The following is a 22,615-nucleotide window of genomic DNA, read 5'->3' on the forward strand; positions in this document are numbered from 1 at the left end:
CTCTCAAGACCATTCTGATAATCAAAGAGGAAAGAAAACCCTCAGTCGATGTTCATTTTCTTTCTGTGATAGAAATTGACATCGGAGCCCAACCACCCCACCTCAGAAGACGTTTGATCAACAGAAGAGTGACTACCACTTCTAAGACAGGCACCTTAGACTCTGATTTCATTGCACCTTCAGGAAGAATAATGAGTAACTAGATCCTAGAAAATGAGGCAGACACTCTGATACCTTCCAAGCATTCCCACAGGCCCTTTCAAGGCATCGTTCACTTCACTACTCCCTCTCCTTCACCCCCTACATCCAGTCAACTGCAAACCCCTGAACATTCTGCCTCCATAGTATCTTTCAAATTGATTTCAGAAGTAGTAGCCTATTTCAGGTTCCCATTGCCTCTCATCTAAGTCACTGCAACTCTTAGCTGACCTCCCTGCCTACCGTTTCTCCTGCTCGCACAGTCATCTCAAATGATCTCACTGATACACAGATATGATCACGCTCTTCCTCTGCTAAGAACCATCACTGGCTTCTCATTCCATTCAGTATGGGACCTGAGCTCCCCTGCTTCCTTCCCAGTGTCATCTCCTGTTCCATGGCTTCCCATGCTCCCTGTACTTTTGCAGGTTATGGTATTACTCACAGACCTTGGACTCTTCCATCTCCAGGCCTTCGTTCGAGCTCTTCCTTGTGCGTGGAAGGCCCTTCCACCACTAATCCGTCTGTCAAAATCCTACTCTTCCTTCAAGATTCAATTTAAATCTTACCTTCTGTAAGAAGCCTTTCTAGGTTGCCCGGTAGTAAAGAATGGCCTTCTCCTTTCGTCCCCATATAATGACATTTGAACCCTAACTGTATTGTTCTCACCCTCTAGGATATATCCATTATTTATGGTATCAGTTTTCCCCTCTAGACTATGAGTTTCTGGAAAGCAGGAACTTTATTTTTTACATGTCTTAATATGACTTAAATTAATTAAGCATACACAAAGTGCTTAAAGTAGCTCTTGGTTCATAATAAAGACACAACAAATGCTACCTACTTTTTTTCCCAAAGCTTGAAATGAAGATACATGACCTCTCTGAGCCTCAGTTTCTTCATATGTAAAATGGGGATAATAAAATTATCTACCTCTCAGGGTCGTGAGAAGATTAAATGAGATAATGTACATTAAGTGCTGAACAGGGTGCCTGTTGACAATAAATGCTCTATACAAGGTATCAGTAACCATACTTACATTATTTTCATCGTTTTCATACTTATGCTCTTCACCCTCCTCCTTCCAGGCCCCAAGCCTGCCCCCATTGCTTCTAGCACAGGGATTTCACACGAGGTATGCTCAGTCTATGTTTGCTGAATTACTAAATTATCTTTTTTTTACTCCCGCGGGTTCTTACATTTATAGTAATACAGATCCAATAAGTAATCACAAAGCCACAGAAATTCGTCTTTGACAAACCAGCCACGTTCTTGGATTTCTGAAGGCTTTGAGCCAACTGATTAAGACGCCAGGTTTTCGCTTTACACTAGAAATGACAGGCTGCCCATAGCCTTACACACTCATGCACACCCTGGAACCTCAGAAGGCCTTTCTTTATTTATTTGGAATAAGGGCATTGGTGGTTTCTTTCCCTGTTACCATTCACCTGCCACTTAGAGAATTTTGAAATCAAACTTCCCTGTGCTACAACTGAATGTAACAAATATATTTATCCTGAATCATCCTCCTGTGCTTGGCATTATGCTGAAGCCTGTTTTCAAGAAGCTTACTGTCTAGGGCTTCCCTGGCAGCGCAGTGGTTAAGAATCCACCTGCCAATGCAGGGGACACGGTTTGAGCCCTGGTCCAGGAAGATCCCACATGCCACGGAGCAACTAAGCCTGTGCACCACAACTACTGAGCCTGCGCTCTAGAGCCCGCGAGCCACAACTACTGAAGCCCGCGTGCCTAGAGCCCGTGCTCCGCAACAAGAGAAGCCACAACAGTGAGAAGTCCGCGCACCGCAAGAAGACCCAACGCAGCCAAAAATAAATTTATTAAAAAAAAAGAAGCTTACTGTCTAAAAGGCAAAGGGCCAGACATGTAAGGTGCTAACTACACAAGCAGCAAAATGAAACAGGGCCAAATAGATGCAGAAGTAATGTGCTGTGGGTGTGTAGAGGAGGGAACTCTTCATTCTGACCAGAGAATAAGCAAAGATATCATCAAGGAGGTATCATTTGCGCTAAGCCTTGACGGCTGAGAGAATTTTGATATAGACAGAAAGTTGGAGAGAGGGTAGTCAGAATAAGGGAACAGCATCACCAAAGGCATGGAGAAGTGAAATTGCATGGTGGGTTGAAAGAATGGGGAGTAGACTAAGGTGGTTGGACCCCCGTTTCCCATTCTTCAGCCGTTTGCCTCCCACTTTCTGGTTCTTTCCACAGCTGAGTACCACCTGTGCTATTATTACTTAACATTTTTTCCCCAAATTGACTCATTCCTGTAAGCTAAATTAATATATTCTTTTTTTAAAAAATTATTTATTCATTCATTTATTTAATTTTTGGCTGCATTGGGTCTTCGTTGATAGGCGTGGGCTTTCTCTAGTTGCGGCGAGCAGGGGCTACTCTTTGTTGTGGTGCACGGGCTTCTCATTGCAGTGGCTTCTCTTGTTGCAGAGCACGGGCTCTAGGCACACGGGCTTCAGTAGTTGTGGCACGTGGGCTCAGTAGTTGTGGCTCGCGGGCTGTAGAGCACAGGCTCAGTAGCTGTGGCGCACGGGCTTAGTTGCTCCACGGCATGTGGGAACTTCCCGGACCAGGGCTTGAACCCGTGTCCCCTGCATCGGCAGGCAGATTCTTAACCACTGCACCACCAGGGAAGCCCCTAAATTAATATATTCTAACAGGAAACTTTATATTACCACCATGAATTCACTTTTATTCACTACACATTAAAATAACTTTCCATCCATGAGCCACTTCAGATCACCCCATGTCCTTACAGTGGTGTGGGTATGATCACCTCATGCTAGATCATAAGGGGTATGAGTGCCGGTGCTGAGAGATGAGGCCAAGAAGGTGTATGTGGCCGGCCCATGGAGGGCCTTAAACACCAGGCTAGGGCTTCCCTGGTGGCGCAGTGGTTGAGAGTCTGCCTGCCGATGCAGGGGACACGGGTTCGTGCCCCGGTCTGGGAAGATCCCACATGCCACGGAGCGGCTAGGCCCGTGAGCCATGGCCGCTGAGTTTGCACGTCCGGAGCCACAACAATGAGAGGCCCGCGTACAGAAAAAAAAAAAAAAAACACCAGGCTAACATGTTCAGACTTTATCCTGTCAGCAGTGGGAAAATACTGAAGGCTTCAGAGGAGGCAAACAACATTATGACTGTGCCTTAAAAATATATCTGCGGCATGGAAAATAGACTGGAGGGGAAGAGACCAGCAGGCAAGAATAGACAAAAGCCTGCAGTCCAGACCAGAGGAGATCAAGATCTGGACCACAGCAGTGGCAGTGGAGACAGAGGCAGGAGGATGAATGGGAGAGATTTTTTTTTGGAAAGGGAGAGAAGTTAAAGATAGCTCCAAAATGTTGAAACTGTGACATTTATCCTGAGGCCTGAAATATGAATAGGAGCTAGCCAGGCAACGAGCTGAGGAAAGAGTCTTCCAGGCAAAAGGGACAATATGCACAGAAGCCCGGAGGCTGGGGAACAGGATGAGTTGAAGAAACTGACAGAAGAACCGTATGGTGGCATGCAGAGAACTAGGGGGTGGCCAGGGACTCCATCACGGAGGACCTTCAGAACCAAGTTTATGAGACTGGACTGGATCCTAAGAGTCATGGGAAGCCATGTGAGTTGTTGAATTATTGAATTACCATTAACCCCCAGAGGTTCTCATATTTATCATTAATTTTGATCCACTAAGTAATCACAGAGCCACAGAAATGTCTCTTTGACAAACCAGCCATGTTCTTGGTTATATGCTATAGAAGGACAGAGATTTGCATTTAGCATGCTGGCTGCATCATGGCTCAAATCGAAGCAGGTAACCTGTTTAGAAGACATTGGCAGTCGGCTTAGAGAGAGAGAATGGTGGCTTAGACAGGATGGTAGCATGGAGGTGGGGAATAGAATAATTTGAAAGATGTTTGGAGGACAGAACTGACGGGAATTAACAATTGACTAAAGGAAAGCGATAATTAGAGCTCAGTGGTGAAGAGTACAGTCTCTGGAGGAAGAGTGTGAGTTCTCAACTCTGGCTCACCCACTAGCTGGCTGTGTGACCTTAAGTGGTTATTTAACTTTTCTGAACCTGGGTTCCTCATTCACAAAATGAGAATGCTTATTGTCCTAATGGGGCCTTTATGAAGATTTAATAAAATACACATGTAAAATACTTAGTTTTACATGATGAGTGTACAGTAAATGTTGGCTATTACTATATGGGGAAAGTGAGCAAGAAAGATGAATCAGAAATGATTTGAAGAAAGGACCCAGTTAGATTCATATTGGTACCATCTTTAACTTAAGCTAGTAATCATTAGTAATTGGAGGGTGTACAGGTTTACATTTATTTTTTTTAAGTCAAGACCAAGGGTGAAAAAGGATATTACATAATGGTAAAAGGGTCAATTCACCAAGAAGACATACTATCCTAAATGTCTATGCACCTAGCAATAGAGCTTTAAAATATATGAAGTGAAAACTAACAGAACTGGAAAAAAAATAGACAAATTAACAATTACATTTGAAGACTTCCTTGAAAACCACAAACAACCAAAACTCACCCAAAATGAAACAGATAACGTGTAACTATTAACTAAATTAAATTTTAATTTTGGAAGGTTATAAACCTTCCAAAACAGAAATCTGAAGACCCAGTTGGTTTCAACGGCATATTCTTCCAAACATTTTAAAGATGATATATCACAAATTCTACACAATCTTTTTCAGAAAATAGAAGACGAAAGAACACTTGCCAACTCATTTATGAGGCCAGACCCTGATACGAAAACCAGACAAAACAGTACAAAAAAGAAAACTACAGACCAATATCCCTCATGAATATAAATGCAAAAATCCTCAAAAAAAAAAATACTAGCAAATCAAACAAATATACCATGACCAAGTGGGCTCTATCCCAGAATGCAAGGGTAAATATTTGAAAATCAATCAACGTAACCTAGCATATTAACCACCTAAGGGAGAAAACACACACACAATTATATCAATTGATGTAGAAAAAGCATTTGACAAACTTTAATCCATGATAAAATCTCTCAGCAAACTAGGAATAGAAGGCAACTTTCTCAACTTGATAAAGAGCATCTGTAAAAAAAAAAAAAACCCTGCAGGTAACATCATACTTAATGGTGAAAGACTGAAAGCTTTCTCTCTAAGATGAGGAGCAAAGCAAGTATGTTCACTCTCACCATTTGTATTCAACATCATACTAAAAGTCCTAGCAAGTGCAATAAAGCAAGAAGAAAAAAAAAGAAAGAAAAGCATACAGATTGAAAAGTAAGAAATACAACTGTCCTAATTCACAGATGACATGATCACCTGTGTAGAAAATCCCATTAAATTAAATACTTTTAAAATCTACTAAAAAAAATCCCTCTAAGGGTGTGGAGAAAAAGGAACCCTCTTGCACTGTTGATGGGAATGTTAATTGATACAGCCACTGTGGAGAACAGTATGGAGGTTCCTTAAAAAACTACAAATAGAGTTAGCATATGATCCAGCAATCACACTCCTGGGCATATACCCTGAGAAAACCATAATTCAAAAAGACACATGCACCCCAATGTTCATTGCAGCACTATTTACAATAGCCAGGTCATGGAAGCAACCTAAATGTCCATCGACAGATGAATGGATAAAGAAGATGTGGCACATATATACAGTGGAATATTACTCAGCCATAAAAAGGAATGACATTGGGTCATTTGTAGAGATGTGGATGAATCTAGAGTGTGTCATACAGAGTGAAGTAAGTCAGAAAGAGAAAAACAAATACCGTATGCTAACACATATATATGGAATCTAAAAAAAAAAAAGGTTCTGAAGAACCTAGGGGCAGGACAGGAATAAAGATGCAGACATAGAGAATGGACTTGAGGACATGGGGAGGGGGAAAGGTAAGCTGGGACTAAATGAGAGAGTGGCATGGACATATATACACTACCAAATGTAAAATGGATAGCTAGTGAGAAGCAGACACATAGCACAGGGAGATCAGCTCAGTGCTTTGTGATCACCTAGAGGGGTGGGATAGGGAGGGTGGGAGGGAGACGCAAGAGGGAGGGGAGGGGATCTGGGGATATATGTAAATGTATAGCTGATTCAGTTTGTTATACAGCAGCAACTAACACACCATTGTAAAGCCATTATACTCCAATAAAGAAGTTGAAAAATAATTAATAATGATTCATATTTAACTTTATCTGAGTTTTCTTCTGAAGCTTACCCAGCAAATTTACTCTCATCTTTTTTAAAAAATAAATTTATTAATTAATTTATTTATTTTTGGCTGTGTTGGGTCTTCGTTTCTGTGCGAGGGCTTTCTCTAGTTGCGGCAAGTGGGGGCCACTCTTCATCGCGGTGTGCAGGCCTCTCACTGTTGCAGCCTCTCTTGTTGCGGAGCACAGGCTCCAGACGCGCAGGCTCAGTAGTTGTGGCTCACGGGCCTAGTTGCTCCGTGGCATGTGGGATCTTCCCAGACCAGGGCTCGAACCCGTGTCCCCTGCATTGGCAGGCATATTCTCAACCACTGCGCCACCAGGGAAGCCCCCTACTCTCATCTTTTATGAGGGTCAGAGGTAGCAAGATTTGTATCCATGGCAATCTTCCCATAAAATTCCTCCCCCTGCTATTTCCTATTTAATTAGTATGCTTACAACAACCACTTCAGCCAGCTCTTGTAAGGGGAATTCAGCCTATCACTAAGGTTTCTTCTACTCCATAACACGACTTTTTTTTTAAATGCCCATTCCATCTTTTTCCTGTTATTTTCATCTAAGCCCAAAATGCTAGAGACAAACCTGCTGGCAGGTAACTCTTGAGTTTCTTCCCCTTCTCTGAAACTTTTATCTACTATGATGTTATCTGGTCAAAGAAGTCATTCCTTTAGCTGGGTATTTTTAAATTCACAATATGTGTACTGAGCCCCTCTTTCTCATGAGTGCATATTTTAAAATGGAATTCAACTCCCACTGCTGTAAGATGTACCATGTCTGCATTTCACAGCCTGCTGTGACCCTTTCTTTGCTAACAGAGATGATTTTTTCCCCTTCTGAACTTTTGAGACATTTTGAATGGGACAAAATCGAACAAAGTAAAGCAGTTTCTAATATGTGTTTTCTTCTCAGCATCAAACAGCCCGTACACTGCAGGCCGCCCCTCTCCACTGGAATGTGCTGACAGAGCAGTTCCACAAAGGAAGGAGGGCTGAGCTTTCAGAAAGGACTTCCTGAGGTCCCAGAACAGGGATGTAAGCCACTGGCCCAAGATGCTGTTTCCTTCCAATTGCCAAGTAGTGCTTTCCTTTGACCCCAGCTGAGGACCTACTCTGAGAACGTCATGGTTCTGCTGTCCTCAGTTAAGATCTCAGCCACCAAGGGGACCCAGATCCAGGGACTCAGAGGTCCTCCCGGACCACAGAAGAGCTAGGAGGGGGTTAGGGGGTCGGGGGGGATGAGGAGAGAAGAGTCTCACACCGGCCTCAACCTGCTCCTTCACTACAGAACAGAGATCGGGGTTATGAGAGGTGTATTAAACTTGAAGGGAACTGAAGGGCATGAACCCTTTGCGTCCCCTCAGGAGCTATTCCTATTCTTCTTATACTCTACTTTCTGGTGTTCACTAAGTTCGGGATGCTGTCCGTGCTTGCCTTAGCCTGGCTCTCCTATGACGAACACCCACAGTCAAGGTAAGAAACAGGGGAAGAGTGGTGGTCCCTGTCTGTACCAAGGATGGATCCACAGGGCTGGGGTGGGTGTGGAAGGAGAGAGTGGGAGAGACAGAGGGAGAAGACATGGGGAGAGGAAAGAAGAGGAAAGGGAAAGGAAAGGAGGTCAGGGAGGCGAAGCGAAGGAGAGAGGGAGAGGAGCACAGGAAGGTAGAGGGAAGGGGTGGGAGACAGGAGGGCAAAGCTCAGCAAGTAAGAGAGGTCTCTGCCAGGCTGCCCAGGAAGAATTGAGGCTGGTTTCTGGGTGGGTGCTCCCAGCCTCCTGCTATTTCCCTCCCACCTTTCTGACTGCTCCAGAGGAGCAGGGGCTTCCTGTGTCTCCTTGAGGGTTGGATTCAGGGACAGTACCTATAGCTCTGTGCCCGATATGGAAATGTGAGAAAGAGGCCCCTCTAGTGACCTGAATGTTTTAGGAAGAACCCTCCACCTCCAGGAGAAGTAGAGGGATTGGCAAGATCTCACCCAGTCTTTCCTTCCCTTCTGTACCTGCAGGTGGTAGGCGTTCAACTTGGGTACGAAACTGGACCCTCTGGAAGTATTTCGAAATTTCTTCCCAGTAAAGATGACTACGCTTCCTCTGGGTGCCCTCAGTCCCTGTTGCCCAGACTCTCCCTCCCCATTCAGCCCTATGTTTTCAAAGGCTTTGGTGGCCAGCAGTGGACATCAAGGCCCAGAGGCATAATGCAGAGCAGGGACCCAAGATGGATGGGCAGGTGGGGAGACAAATGGATAGCACCTTGCCTCAGAGTGGCAGACCCAGGTCAGCCTCTCTGAGCATCATAACCCCTGGCAATCATGTGACAGTGAAGACATCCCAGTGAATAGGGATTTGGAGCTCCCCAAGGGAAACACAGGCTACCTACCGGGATCTGAGTCCACATGTCCTCTCTTCCTTCTATCCACTACTCTGATTCAATCTCCCTCTAACAGCTGCTGAAGACTCATGACCTCTGTCCCAAACACAACTATATCATTGCCAACCACCCCCATGGCATTCTCTCTTATGGTGTCTTCATCATCTTTCCCACTGAGGCCACTGGCTTTGCTCGGATTTTCCCAGCCATCACTCCTTATGTACGGACCTTGGAAGAGATCTTCTGGATCCCAATTGTGCGAGATTATGTGATGTCAGTGGGTGAGTACAAGAAATCATTCCATTCTCTGACCTACCTCAGGGCTCCAACTTCTATAAGCCTTGACAGTCAGTCCAGTTCTCACTCCCTGCTGGAAGAGGACTTAGTAGAAAATGAGTCCAGAACACACTGAGCCAGTAACAGGAATATGTGGCCAAGCCTCAGGTTCTGTCCAAGATCTGGGAGGCAGGGTTTGGTTAGGCAGCAGGATAAGTTATAGGCATTCATAAGAGTTGCCAAGGATCCTTTCAGAAGAGGAAGCGGAAGCCTGGAGTTCAGGATCAAAGCCAAAGTGGAAAGCAGAAAGCAAAAGCCAAATATCAAAACGAAATATAAGGAAAATGAGGCATGAATGGTACAGCTCAGATGAACTTTGCCTGACTCTTGGGGATGTCAACTGGCTTCTTTTGGCCAGTCATTTATGTAGCAGTTCTCATCTCAGGGCGTCTCAAAGACACTTTCAAGTCTTTCATACTAGCTGGTACCCTCCTGGCCCATGACCCTCATCTCCTGAGAACCCCTTTGAACTTGCATAAGACATCAAGGGATAAAGGATAGGCATCCGTCAGAATCCAGGACAACTTCCCCATGCCAGGCTTCAAGCCGGGGTACTGTGCCAAATGTCCTTCTCTTTGGATGAATATCCATCCTTCTTGACACCAGAAAACAACTGAAGCCAAACATTAAAAGGTAAGATACATTGATATCTGGAGGGGCCAGGTGGCACCACTAGAGTCCCAGAGGATGGTTCTGCTCCCCTCTGAGGTTGGTATGAACCTGGATCTCAAGGACTGTGGCCTGGAGCCAATGTCTTCCATCCCAGGAGGGAACAGAAGGTGAGCACAGGGCAGAGTTGGGAAGCAGAGGTGAGGAAAGACTCTGTGACTGTTGTAGAGCAGCAAGATGTCATTCCATGGTTCATCTACATTTCAATTTGGCTTGGACAGGATCCTGGGTCTGCCTACTCTCCAGAACCCGCAGCCACTGGCTTCCCTTTGCCGGGTTGCTCTAAGGAGGAAGCAGGATGGTGGTGGCTATTCCTCATTACTCCTAGGGAAGAGAACTCTGGAGAGCCTCAATTGCCATCAGCCTGGGGAGAGTGGAAGACAGCTGTAGTTCCTGGGTAGAGAAGGAAGGGATGGGCTTAAATACTATAGAGCTAAGAGAAAGTAGGCAGAAGAACTCAATGTAGCCCCAACTGTTGTAGCACAGAGCTGCAAGGCAAGCAGCTGACCCTAAGGACCAACCTCAGGGCTAACCCAGGATGTGGAGGTTAAAGACAGAAGAGTGGAAACAAGCATAGTCTGGTGACAGAAGAACTGTCTCCAGCAGGAAGACCCTGGAGGAACCCCTTACCCCGTCCTCAAGCACCAAGTTTGTTATACCACTTGACTCTTTGGTTTCACAGGTGTGTGCCCAGTGAGTGAGTTGGCCTTGAAGTATTTGCTGACCAAGAAAGGCTCAGGCAATGCTGTGGTTATTGTGGAGGGTGGATCTGCTGAAGCCCTCTTGTGCCACGCAGGAGCCTCTACCGTCCTCCTTAAACAGCATAAAGGTTTTGTGAGGTTGGCACTGAAGACAGGGTGGGTCCCTAGTTCTGGTGCCCTATCATCAGGGTGCCATAGGTCCCCTGTAGCACCTATCCAGAATGGTGCCCTTCCTTGGAAACCTGTTAGAGTGGGTTCCCTCTTCATTCTGACTGCTTCTCTCTACTCGCTCACACTGTGCCTTAAGGGTGTTTGGGCCTCCAGACACATTCTGGTGGGTACTTTTAAAGCTTGAAGTTAGAGAAAAAACAGTAAAAGACCTTTACCTTCTGCCCATTAGCCTGGTAGGCTGGGGGTCTGGGGAAGTGGGGCTTCAGTCTATATCAACCCATGAACTGCGAGGCCCAGAGAACTTACCCAGGGCAAGGAAGGCACTGGGCTTGATGCTGTGGGGATTGCAAACATGCAAAAGACATGGATACTGCCCCCAAAGAGCATATAATCTGGTTTGAGAAATAGAATGCATTCATTCCACAGTTACTGAACAGCTACTGTGTGTCAGGCATAGTACTAGGCATTAAGGATATAAAAATAGATAAGACCTGGTCCTTGCCTTTAAGGAACTCAGAGTCCAATGGAAGACAGACATATTCACATATAATTACAAAATATTTCCAGAAGCCAGCCACTTACCAGCTCAACTATCGCCCCCTGGTTTACCACCCCATCGTCTCTCCCCTGGATTATTACAACAGTCTCCTAAGTGCTCTCTCTGCTTCTACCCTTGCCTCCCTCACATCCAAGAGTCTATTCTCAACCGTGGCCAGGATGATCCTATTCAGCGTGAGTCAGATCATGTCACTACTCCAAATGCTCCAGTGGCTCCCATTTCACACTGAGCAAAACCAAAGTCTTTACAAGGGCCTGCAAGACCCTAACTTATCTTGCCACATCGCTGATCTCATCAGCCACTGCCCTCCCCCTTGCTCACTCCATTAGAGCTACACTGGCTTCCTTGCTGCCCCTCAAACAAGCCACACGCTCCTCCCTTAGGGCCTTTGTTCTACTTGTCCCCTCTGTCTGGGACATTATTCCTGCAAATAACTCTTTGGCTTATTCCTTTACCTCCTCCAGGTCCTTGCTCAAATGTCTCTTCTCAATAAGGTCTATCCTGACCATCCTGCTGGATCTTTTTCCCATTGCGCTTATCATCTCCTCATACGTCATCAATTTTATTTCTTTACATATATGGTTTTCTATTTGTTCATTATTATTGTTTATTGTCTGTCTTCTCTCAATAAAAGGTAAGCTCCATGAGGACAGAGATTTTTTTTTAATCCATTGTGTTCACTGATGTGTCCCCAGGGCTTAAAAAAGTGCTGGCACGAAGAGGTGGTAGGAGATCGAGAAGATGGCGGAAGAGTAAGACGTGGAGATCACCTTCCTCCCCACAGATACACCAGAAATACATCTACACGTGGAATAACTCCTACAGAACACCTACTGAACGCTGGCGGAAGACCTCAGACCTCCCAAAAGGCAAGAAACTCCCTACGTACCTGGGTAGGGCAAAAGAGAAAAGAATAAACCGAGACAAAAGAATAAGGACGGGAGAGCGCAGGGGGAGGACTGAGGTTGGCGGTGTGAGCACAGCTGGCAGGGGGTTGGTGCACCATGGCTGGCAGGGAGGGAGTCCGGGGAAAAGTCTGGACCTGCCGAAGAGGCAAGAGACTTTTTCTTCCCTCTTTGTTTCCTGGTGCGCGAGGAGAGGGGATTGGGAACGCTGCTTGGAGGAGCTCCAGAGACGGGCGCGAGCCGCAGCTGACGGCACGGACCCCAGAGACGGGCATGAGATGCTGAGGCTGCTGCTGCCGCCACCGGGAGGCCTGTGTGCGAGCGCGGGTCGCTGTCCGCACCTCCCTTCCAGGGAGCTTGTGCAGCCCGCCAATGCCGGGGTCCCGGGATCCAGGAACAACTTCCCCGGCAGGGCGCACGGCGTGCCTTGTGGTGGTGCGGCATCCCGACGGCCTCTGCCATCGCAGGCTTGCCCCGCATCCGCGCCCCTCCCTCCCCCCGGCCTGGGTGAGCCAGAGTCCCCGAGGCAGCTGCTCCTTTGACCCCGTCCTGTCTGAGCGAAGAACAGACGCCTTCCAGCGACCTACACGCAGAGGCACAGCCAAATCCAAAGCTGAGCCCCAGGAGCTGTGCGAACAAAGAAGAGAAAGGGAAATCCCTCCCAGCAGCCTCAGAAGCAGCGGATTAAAGCTCTACAATCAACTTGATGTACCCTGCATCTGTGGAATACATGAATAGACAACGAATCATCCCAAATTGAGGAGGTGGACTTTGAGAGCAAGATTTACTATTCTTTTCCCCTTTTCCTATTTTTGTGAGTGTCTATGTGTATACTTCGGTGTGAGATTTTGTCTGTATAGCTTTGCTGTCACCATTTGTACTAGGGTTCTATCCATCCATTTTTTTTTTTCTTTTTAAAAAAATTTTTTTCTTAATAATTATTTTTTATTTTAATAACTTTATTTTATCCTTTCTTTCTTTTCTTTCTTACTTGCTTCCCTCCTCCCTTCCTTCCTTCCTTCCTTGCCTCCTTCCCTCCTTCCATCCTTTCTTTCTTTCTTTCCTTCTTTCCTTTCCTTCTTTCTTTCTTTCTACTTTTTCTCCCTTTTATTCTGAGACATGTGGATGAAAGGCTCTTGGTGCTGTAGCCAGGAGTCAGTGCTGTGCCTCTGAGGTGGGAGAGCCAACGTTAGGACACCAGTCCACAAGAGACCTCCCAGCTCCACATAATATCAAATGGCAAAAATCTCCCAGAGATCTCCGTCTCAACACCAGCACCCAGCTTCACTCAACGACCAGCAAGCTACAGTGCTGGACACCCTATGCCAAACTAGAAAGACAGGAACACAACCCCACCCATTAGCATACAGGCTGCCTAAAATAATAATAAGTCCACAGACACCCCAAAACACACCACCAGACATGGACCTGCCCACCAGAAAGACAAGATCCAGCCTCATCCACCAGAACACAGGCACTAGTCCCCTCCACCAGGAAGCCTACACAACCCACTGAAACAACTTTAGCCACTGGGGACAGACACCAAAAACAATGGGAACTAAGAACCTGCAGCCTGCAAAAAGGAGACCCCAAACACAGTAAGATAAGCAAAATGAGAAGACAGAAAAACATACAGCAGTTGAAGGAGCAAGATAAAAACCCACCAGACCTAAGAAATGAAGAGGAAATAGGCAGTATACCTGGAAAAGAATTCGAATAATGATAGTAAAGATGATCCAAAATCTTGGAAATAGAATAGAGAAAATGCAAGAAACATTTAACAAGGACCTAAAAGAACTAAAGATGAAACAAGCAACGATGAACAACACAATAAATGAAATTAAAAATACTCTAGATGGGATCAATAGCAGAATAACTGAGGCAGAAGAACGGATAAGTGACCTGAAAGATAAAATAGTAGAAATAACTACTGCAGAGCAGAATAAAGAAAAAAGAATGAAAAGAACTGAGGACAGTCTCAGAGACTTCTGGGACAACATTAAACGCACCAACATTCGAATTATAGGGGTTCCAGAAGAAGAAGAGGAAAAGAAAGGGACTAAGAAAATATTTGAAGAGATTATAGTTGAAAACTTCCCTAATATGGGAAAGGAAATAGTTAATCAGGTCCAGGAAGCACAGAGAGTCCCATACAGGGTAAATCCAAGGAGAAATACGCCAAGACACATATTAATCAAACTGTCAAAAATTAAACACAAAGAAACATATTAAAAGCAGCAAGGGAAAAACAACAAATAACACACAAGGGAATCCCCATAAGGTTAACAGCTGATCTTTCAGCAGAAACTCTGCAAGCCAGAAGGGACTGGCAGGACATATTTAAAGTGATGAAGGAGAAAAACCTACAACCAAGATTACTCTACCCAGCACGGATCTCATTCAGATTTGATGGAGAAATTAAAACCTTTACAGACAAGCAAAGCTGAGAGAGTTCAGCACCACCAAACCAGCTTTACAACAAATGCTAAAGGAACTTCTCTAGGCAACAAACACAAGAGAAGGAAAAGACCTACAATAACAAACCCAAAACAATTAAGAAAATGGGAATAGGAACATACATATCGATAATTACCTTAAATGTAAATGGATTAAATGCTCCCACCAAAAGACACAGACTGGTTGAATGGATACAAAAGCAAGACCCATATATATGCTGTCTACAAGAGACCCACTTCAGACCTAGAGGCACATGCAGACTGAAAGTGAGGGGATGGAAAAAGATATTCCATGCAAATGGAAATCAAAAGAAAGCTGGAGTAGCAATTCTCATATCAGACAAAATAGATTTTAAAATAAAGACTATTAGAGAGACAAAGAAGGACACTACATAATGATCAAGGGATCGATCCAAGAAGAAGATATAACAATTGTAAATATTTATGCATCCAACATAGGAGCACCTCAATACATAAGGCAAATACTAACAGCCATAAAAGGGGAAATCGACAGTAACACATTCATAGTAGGGGACTTTAACACCCCACTTTCACCAACGGAAAGATCATCCAAAATGAAAATAAATAAGGAAACACAAGCTTTAAATGATACATTAAACAAGATGAACTTAATTGATCTTTATAGGACATTCCATCCAAAAACAACAGAATACACATTTTTCTCAAGTGCTCATGGAACATTCTCCAGGATAGATCATATCTTGGGTCACAAATCTAGCCTTGGTAAATTTAAGAAAATTGAAATTGTATCAAGTATCTTTTCCAACCACAATGCTATGAGACTAGATATCAATTACAGGAAAAGATCTGTAAAAAATACAAACTCATAGAGGCTAAACAATACACTACTTAATAACGAAGTGATCACTGAAGAAATCAAAGAGGAAATCAAAAAATACCTAGAAACAAATGACATTGGAGACGCGATGACCCAAAACCTATGGGATGCAGCAAAAGCAGTTCCAAGAGCAAAGTTTATAGCAGTATAGTCCTACCTTAAAAAACAAGAAACATCTCAAATAAACAACCTAAACTTAAACCTAAAGCAATTAGAGAAAGAAGAACAAAACAACCCAAAAGTTAGCAGAAGGAAAGAAATCATAAAGATCAGATCAGAAATAGATGAAAAAGAAATGAAGGAAACGATAGCAAAGATTAATAAAACTAAAAGCTGGTTCTTTGAGAATATAAACAAAATTGATAAACCATTAGCCAGACTCATCAAGAAAAAAAGGGAGAAGACTCAAATCAATAGAATTAGAAATGAAAAAGGAGAAGTAACAACTGACACTGCAGAAATACAAAAGATCATGAGAGATTACTACAAGCAACTATACGCCAATAAAATGGACAACCTGGAAGAAATGGACAAATTCTTAGAAATGCACAACCTGCCAAGACTGAATCAGGAAGAAATAGAAAATATGAACAGACCAATCACAAGTAATGAAATTGAAACTGTGATTAAAAATCTTCCAACAAAGAAAATCCCAGGACCACATGGCTTCACAGGCGAATTCTGTCCAACATTTAGAGAAGAGCTAACACCTATCCTTCTCAAACTCCTCCAAAATATAGCAGAGGGAGGAACACTCCCAAACTCATTCTACGAGGCCACTATCACCTTGATACCAAAACCAGACAAGGATGTCACAAAGAAAGAAAACTACAGGCCAATATCACTGATGAACATAGATGCAAAAATCCTCAACAAAATACTAGCAAACAGAATCCAACAGCACGTTAAAAGGATCGTACACCGTGATCAAGTGGGGTTTATTCCAGGAATGCAAGGATTCTTCAAAATACGCAAATCAATCAATGTGATAAACCATATTAACAAATTGAAGGAGAAAAACCATATGATCATCTCAATAGATGCAGAGAAAGCTTTCGACAAAATTCAACACCCATTTATAATAAAAACCCTGCAGAAAGTAGGCATAGAGGGAACTTTCCTCAACATAATAAAGGCCATATATGACAAACCCACAGCCAACATCATCCTCAATGGTGAAAAACTGAAAGCATTTCCACTAAAATCAGGAACAAGGCAAGGTTGCCCACTCTCACTACTCTTATTCAACATAGTTTTGGAAGTTTTAGCCACAGCAATCAGAGAAGAAAAGGAAATAAAAGGAATCCAAATTGGAAAAGAAGAAGTAAAGCTGTCACTGTTTGCAGATGACATGATACTGTACGTAGAGAATCCTAAAGATGCTACCAGAAAACTACTAGAGCTAATCAATGAATTTGGTAAAGTAGCAGGATACAAAACTAATGCACAGAAATTTCTGGCATTCCTATACACTAATGATGAAAAATCTGAAAGTGAAATCAAGAAAACACTCCCATTTACCACTGCAACAAAAAGAATAAAATACCTAGGAATAAACCTACCTAAGGAGACAAAACACCTGTATGAAGAAAATAATAAGACACTGATGAAAGAAATTAAAGATGATACAAATAGGTGGAGAGATATACCATGTTCTTGGATTGGATTAATCAACATTGTGAAAGTGACTCTACTACCCAAAGCAATCTACAGATTCAATGCAATCCCTATCAAACTACCAATGGCATTTTTCACAGAACTAGAACAAAAAAATTCACAATTTGTATGGAAACACAAAAGACCCCGAATAGCTAAAGCAATCTTGAGAACGAAAAACGGAGCTGGAGGAATCAGGCTCCCTGACTTCAGACTATACTACAAAGCTACAGTAACCAAGACAGTATGGTACTGGCACAAAAACAGAAATATAGATCAATGGAACAGGATAGAAATCCCAGAGATAAACCCATGCACATATGGTCGCCTTATCTTTGATAAACGAGGCAGGAATGTACAGTGGAGAAAGGATGGCCTCTTCAATAAGTGGTGCTGGGAAAACTGGACAGGTACATGTAAAAGTATGAGATTAGATGACTCCCTAACACCATACACAAAAATAAGCTCAAAATGGATTAAAGACCTAAATGTAAGGCCAGAAACTATCAAACTCTTAGAGGAAAACATAGGCAGAACACTCTATGACATAAATCACAGCGAGATCCTTTTTGATCCACCTCCCAGAGAAATGGAAATAAAAACAAAAGTAAACAAATGGGACCTATTGAAATTTCAAAGCTTTTGCACAGCAAAGGAAACCATAAACAAGACCAAAAGACAACCCTCAGTATGGGAGAAAATATTTGTAAATGAAGCAACTGACAAAGGATTAATCTCCAAAATTTACAAGCAGCTCATGCAGCTCAATAACAAAAAAACAAACAACCCAATTCCAAAATGGGCAGAAGACCTAAATAGACATTTCTCCAAAGAAGATATACAGGCTGCCAACAAACACATGAAAGAATGCTCAACATCATTAATCATTAGAGAAATGCAAATCAAAACTACAATGAGATATCCTTTCACACCGGTCAGAATGGCCATCATTAAAAAATCTAGAAACAGTAAATGCTGGATAGGGTGTGGAGAAAAGGGAACACTCTTGCACTGCTGGTGGGAATGTGAACTGGTACAGCCACTATGGAGAACAGTATGGAGGTTCCTTAAAAAACTACAAATAGAACTACCATATGACCCAGCAATCCCACTACTGGGCATATACCCTGAGAAAACCATAATTCAAAAAGAGTCATGTACCAAAATGTTCATTGCAGCTCTATTTACAATAGCCCGGAGATGGAAACAACCTAAGTGTCCATCGTCGCATGAATGGATAAAGAAGATGTGGCACATATATACAATGGAATATTACTCAGCCATAAAAAGAAACGAAATTGAGCTATTTGTAATGAGGTGGATGGACGTAGAGTCTGTCATACAGAGTGAAGTAAGTCAGAAAGAGAAAGACAAATACTGTATGCTAACACATATATATGGAATTTAAGGGGAAAAATGTCATAAATATCCTGGGGTAAGACAGAAATAAAGACACAGACCTACTAGAGAATGGACTTGAGGATATGGGGAGGGGGAAGGGTAAGCTATGACAAAGTGAGAGGGTGGCATGGACATATATACACTACCAAACGTAAAATAGATAGCTAGTGGGAAGCAGCTGCATAGCACAGAGAGATCAGCTCGGTGCTTTGTGACCACCTAGAGAGGTGGGATAGGGAGGGTAGGAGGGAGGGAGACGCAAGAGAGAAGACATATGGGAACATATGTATATATATAACTTATTCACTTTGTTATAAAGCAGAAACTAGCACACCATTGTAAAGCAATTATACTCCAATAAAGATGTAAAAAAAAAAAAAAGAAGAAGAGGTGGTAGTGTTCTTCCTCAAAAAAAAAAAAAGTGCTGGCACATAGAAAGAACTCAATACATATTTGTTGAATGAAAGATGTGCCATAATGGACATATGTATAAAGCACTATGGGAGCACCAACTGATGGAAAGCCTTCCACCCAAAGTAGAGGTTTCATAGGTGGGTGACATCTGAACTGTGAATTGAAATCAGTAGCCATTACCAGTTAGACCAAAAGGGAGAAAAATACAGGCATTCAGTGAGGTCCTATGATGACATGTCTGGCACTATGCCAGGCCCTGGGGTTCAAAGATGAATAAGACATAGTTCCCCCTTTTGATTAGCTTGCTGTCTACTGGGAGTCAGCCAGGCAAGGTGATGACTGTAGTACAGAGTTGGGGTAGTGTTAGTGTAGGAAAGAGGTAAGCACCAGATGAGGGAGGTGGGAGTGGGAGGAAATGGAGGGGCTCAAAGAACTGGAGGTGGTTCAGGGGATGAAATTGGAGCTGAGTAGTGAAGGGCGAAATAGAATTAGTCACGTGAAGGCAGAGGGAAGGCGTTTCTGGCAGAGGGAGCAGGATGTACTAAGGCGCATAGGCAAGCAAGAACGTAGCACACTTAGTATGGCTAAGCAGATTGCAACAAAGGGCTGAGGAGAGGGGAGGCTAGCCAGGTAGGCAAGGCTAGAGCACAAAGGCCTTGCTAAGCAGCGTGGCACAAAGTGAGGAGCTCTGGAAGAGTTTTAAAGAGAAGAGTGACATGTCCAGATACACAGTTTAGGAAGATCACTCTGGATGCTGGGTACAATAAGGGCTATTAGATTTCCTGAGATTACTTTCCTCCCATCACAAGACAAGGTGCAGCAACTCCCCTCAAAGGGTTCACTTGTGGGAGGTGGGTGTGGAGCATAGGAAGAATGAGACACAAGGCTGGAGATGCTTGGGTTCTTGGACTCTTGTCCTATAATGGGGAGATTGTAGAGGTTTCCTACCTTGGAGAGGGTTTCACTGCGGGGAGCTTCCTGGGAGAACTCACACTCCTGCACGTCTCTTTGCAGATCATACCTTGTTCCCTCCTATTCCTTTGGAGAGAATGAGGTTCACAATCAAGAGACCTTCACTGAGGGCACGTGGCTAAGGTTCTTCCAAATAAACCTGGCAGGACAGAATCAAAAAAAACCCTGAGACTAAGTTTCTGTACCTTCCACGGCCGGGGCCTCACTCGAGGATCCTGAGGCTTCTTGCCTTTCAATCGGCCCATTACCACTGTTGTTAAGTTTTTCAGCATCTTTGGACCACTCTGGTTCTTGATTCCCCCCCATTCGGTCATCCCTCAAGTCTCAGGGGACCCGGCAGACAGCTGGGACAGGCAATGGGAATTCCAGTGGCCGTGGTTGAGGGCAGGGTGGGGAGGACAACTAAACAGATCAGAGTTGTGGCCATTCACGGGAGGGACACAGTTCAGCAGCTGCCATGAGGGCATCATTACTCACATACATTCCTTCAGCACTCTCTGAGTTTACTCTCATTCTCTTAAGCATGCACGAGATTAGGTATTTGGAGAACATGGGACAGTATGGGGTTGGAGCAGAGGGAAAGAACAAAGGAAGGGGAGGGGACCCAGATACTGAGTTTCAGTATGTGGCTCCCTCTGAGGAATGGGTAATTTGAGTTGGGTGGGGGGAAAGGTCTGATGCTTGTCCCTCCTCCTTCCCCACAGTTGGGGAGCCCCTGCCAATTCCCAAGATTAAGAAGCCAAACAAAAAGACGGTGGACAAGTACCACGCACTCTACATCAGGACCCTGTGCAAGCTGTTTGACAAAGTACAGTATGGCCTCCCTGAGACCCAGGAGCTGACAATCATATAACAGGAGCTGGATTTCCCCATTATTGAACCCCCAACGCATTAAGGGATCCAAGTAGGGCCACATGGAAAGTAGAATCTGGGGAGAGGGGGAGATCTCAGGGTTGAGTGAGGAGGCCAACCAAGCCAGAAAGTACTTAATGAATCCAGCTTACAGGAAGGAACCAGAGGGATGGAGAAGAGTGGGCAACAACCCAGTTTAGTAAGCAGAGTCTTGTGAGTCCACAGATATTTTCTGCCTCCCTGACTCCAGCCAACTCTGATCAGAGGAATGAGAAGTTAAAGAACACCATGCCCTTTCCTCCTGAGCCTTAGTGACACCATCACTATTTAGGTTGAAGCTTAGAAGCCTTGTTGAGAACAAGGATGGTTTGTTTCCTCCTAGGCCCTTGGCCCTTGCCTTACAATTTGGGGGCCACCACAAGGTAAACCAGGGACCTGAGCTATGCTTTCCTGATCCAAAGCAGACACGACTCCCTCAGCTGTGTTACAGTTCTACACTGCCAAAAACTTTATTAAAAATAATTATGCCATTTCTTCTATAAAAATAAAGCTCTAGGGGCTTCCCCAGTGGCTCAGTGGTTGAGAGTCCGCCTGCCGATGCAGGGGACATGGGTTTGTGCCCCGGTCCGGGAGGATCCCACATGCCGCGGAGCGGCTGGGCCCGTGAGCCATGGCCGCTGAGCCTGCGCGTCCTGAGCCTGTGCTCCGCAACGGGAGAGGCCACACAACAGCGAGAGGCCCGCGTACCGGGGGAAAAAAAATAATAAAGCTCTAGATATATAAAACAGGATATGACTATTTCCTAATTACAGTGTGGTTCACTACTGGGCTTCCCTGAAATCTAGCCAGAAAGCTGGTCTGTGGAGAGCCATTTTCCTCTTCTTTATCCACCCTTTACTCTGTAGCTGACAGAAAAGGTGGAGGAGTGGAACCAGAACTGCTGTACAGTGTAGGAGACAGGACAGAACCATGGGAACTGGCACAGGCATGCCCTGAGTAGCCCATCTCTCCTGATCCTACATAACCACCCTGGGTGAGGAGGGAGGGCACCTACAAGACCACGTACCAGCTGTGAGTCTACTTTATGTCAAAAACCTACTGCAGGGAATTCCCTGGTGGCCCAGTGGTGAAGACTCAGTGCTTTCACTGCCGAAGGGCCAGGTCTAATCCCTGGTCAGGGAACTAAGATCCCCCAAGCTGCATGGTGCAGACAAAATAATAATGATAACAACAACAATAATAATAAAAAAGCCTACTGCGTACCAGAGACTATGCCATCATTTTCGCAGCCTCTGTCTCTGAATGCTAACACAGCCCCATGAGATTGCCATCATCTCCATTTCACAGTAGCTAAAACTCCTAGAGGTGAAGTAACTTGCCCAAAGCCACAAAATCCAGGTTTTGCTAGTTCCATTCCAAAGCTCTTTCTAATTCAAAAAATCACCACACCTCCCATTCCTCACACCTCTTGGAGACCTATTAATCAGCTTCATTTTCCTAAATGTGGTCCTGTGGTACCCTACTTAAATTAGTTCGTAAGTGTGGGTAAAAATTACATGGATTCTACTCCAAGTGGTCCCAGGTTAGGCCTCACGGAAAATAATGTATTAATTAAATAAACTTTTTATAGCGACAGAATGGAATTGAGAGTCGAGAAACAAACTCCACATTTATGGTCAATTGATTTTTGCAAAGGGTGCCAGGATAATTCAATGGGGGGAGGGGAGAATAGTCTTTTTAATAAATGATGCAGGGACGGATGGATGGAGGATGGCTGAGTCGGGGTGGCAGATGGATAGGTAAGTGGTTTGACTGGAAGTGTGGGTGGGCTGAAGAACAGATAGATGGGTAGGT

The 22,615-nt window shown here is 44.2% G+C and overlaps 1 protein-coding gene across 1 annotated transcript in view; it reads left to right on the plus strand.

Moving 5' to 3' along the window:
• The window catches only part of DGAT2L6 (diacylglycerol O-acyltransferase 2 like 6), a 34,021-nt gene extending 13,259 nt beyond the window's left edge, over positions 1–20,762 (plus strand). Inside the window, 10 exon segments of the mRNA XM_004275782.3 lie at positions 7,809–7,899; positions 7,901–7,917; positions 8,449–8,496; positions 8,499–8,516; positions 8,885–9,091; positions 10,498–10,672; positions 19,952–20,042; positions 20,045–20,164; position 20,298; positions 20,614–20,762. Coding sequence (XP_004275830.1) covers positions 7,809–7,899; positions 7,901–7,917; positions 8,449–8,496; positions 8,499–8,516; positions 8,885–9,091; positions 10,498–10,672; positions 19,952–20,042; positions 20,045–20,164; position 20,298; positions 20,614–20,762 — 917 coding nt within the window.
• Positions 20,763–22,615: the final 1,853 nt, after the last annotated feature.

Source organism: Orcinus orca, chromosome X (assembly GCF_937001465.1).
Source record: "Orcinus orca chromosome X, mOrcOrc1.1, whole genome shotgun sequence".
Taxonomy (NCBI): Eukaryota; Metazoa; Chordata; class Mammalia; order Artiodactyla; family Delphinidae; genus Orcinus; species Orcinus orca.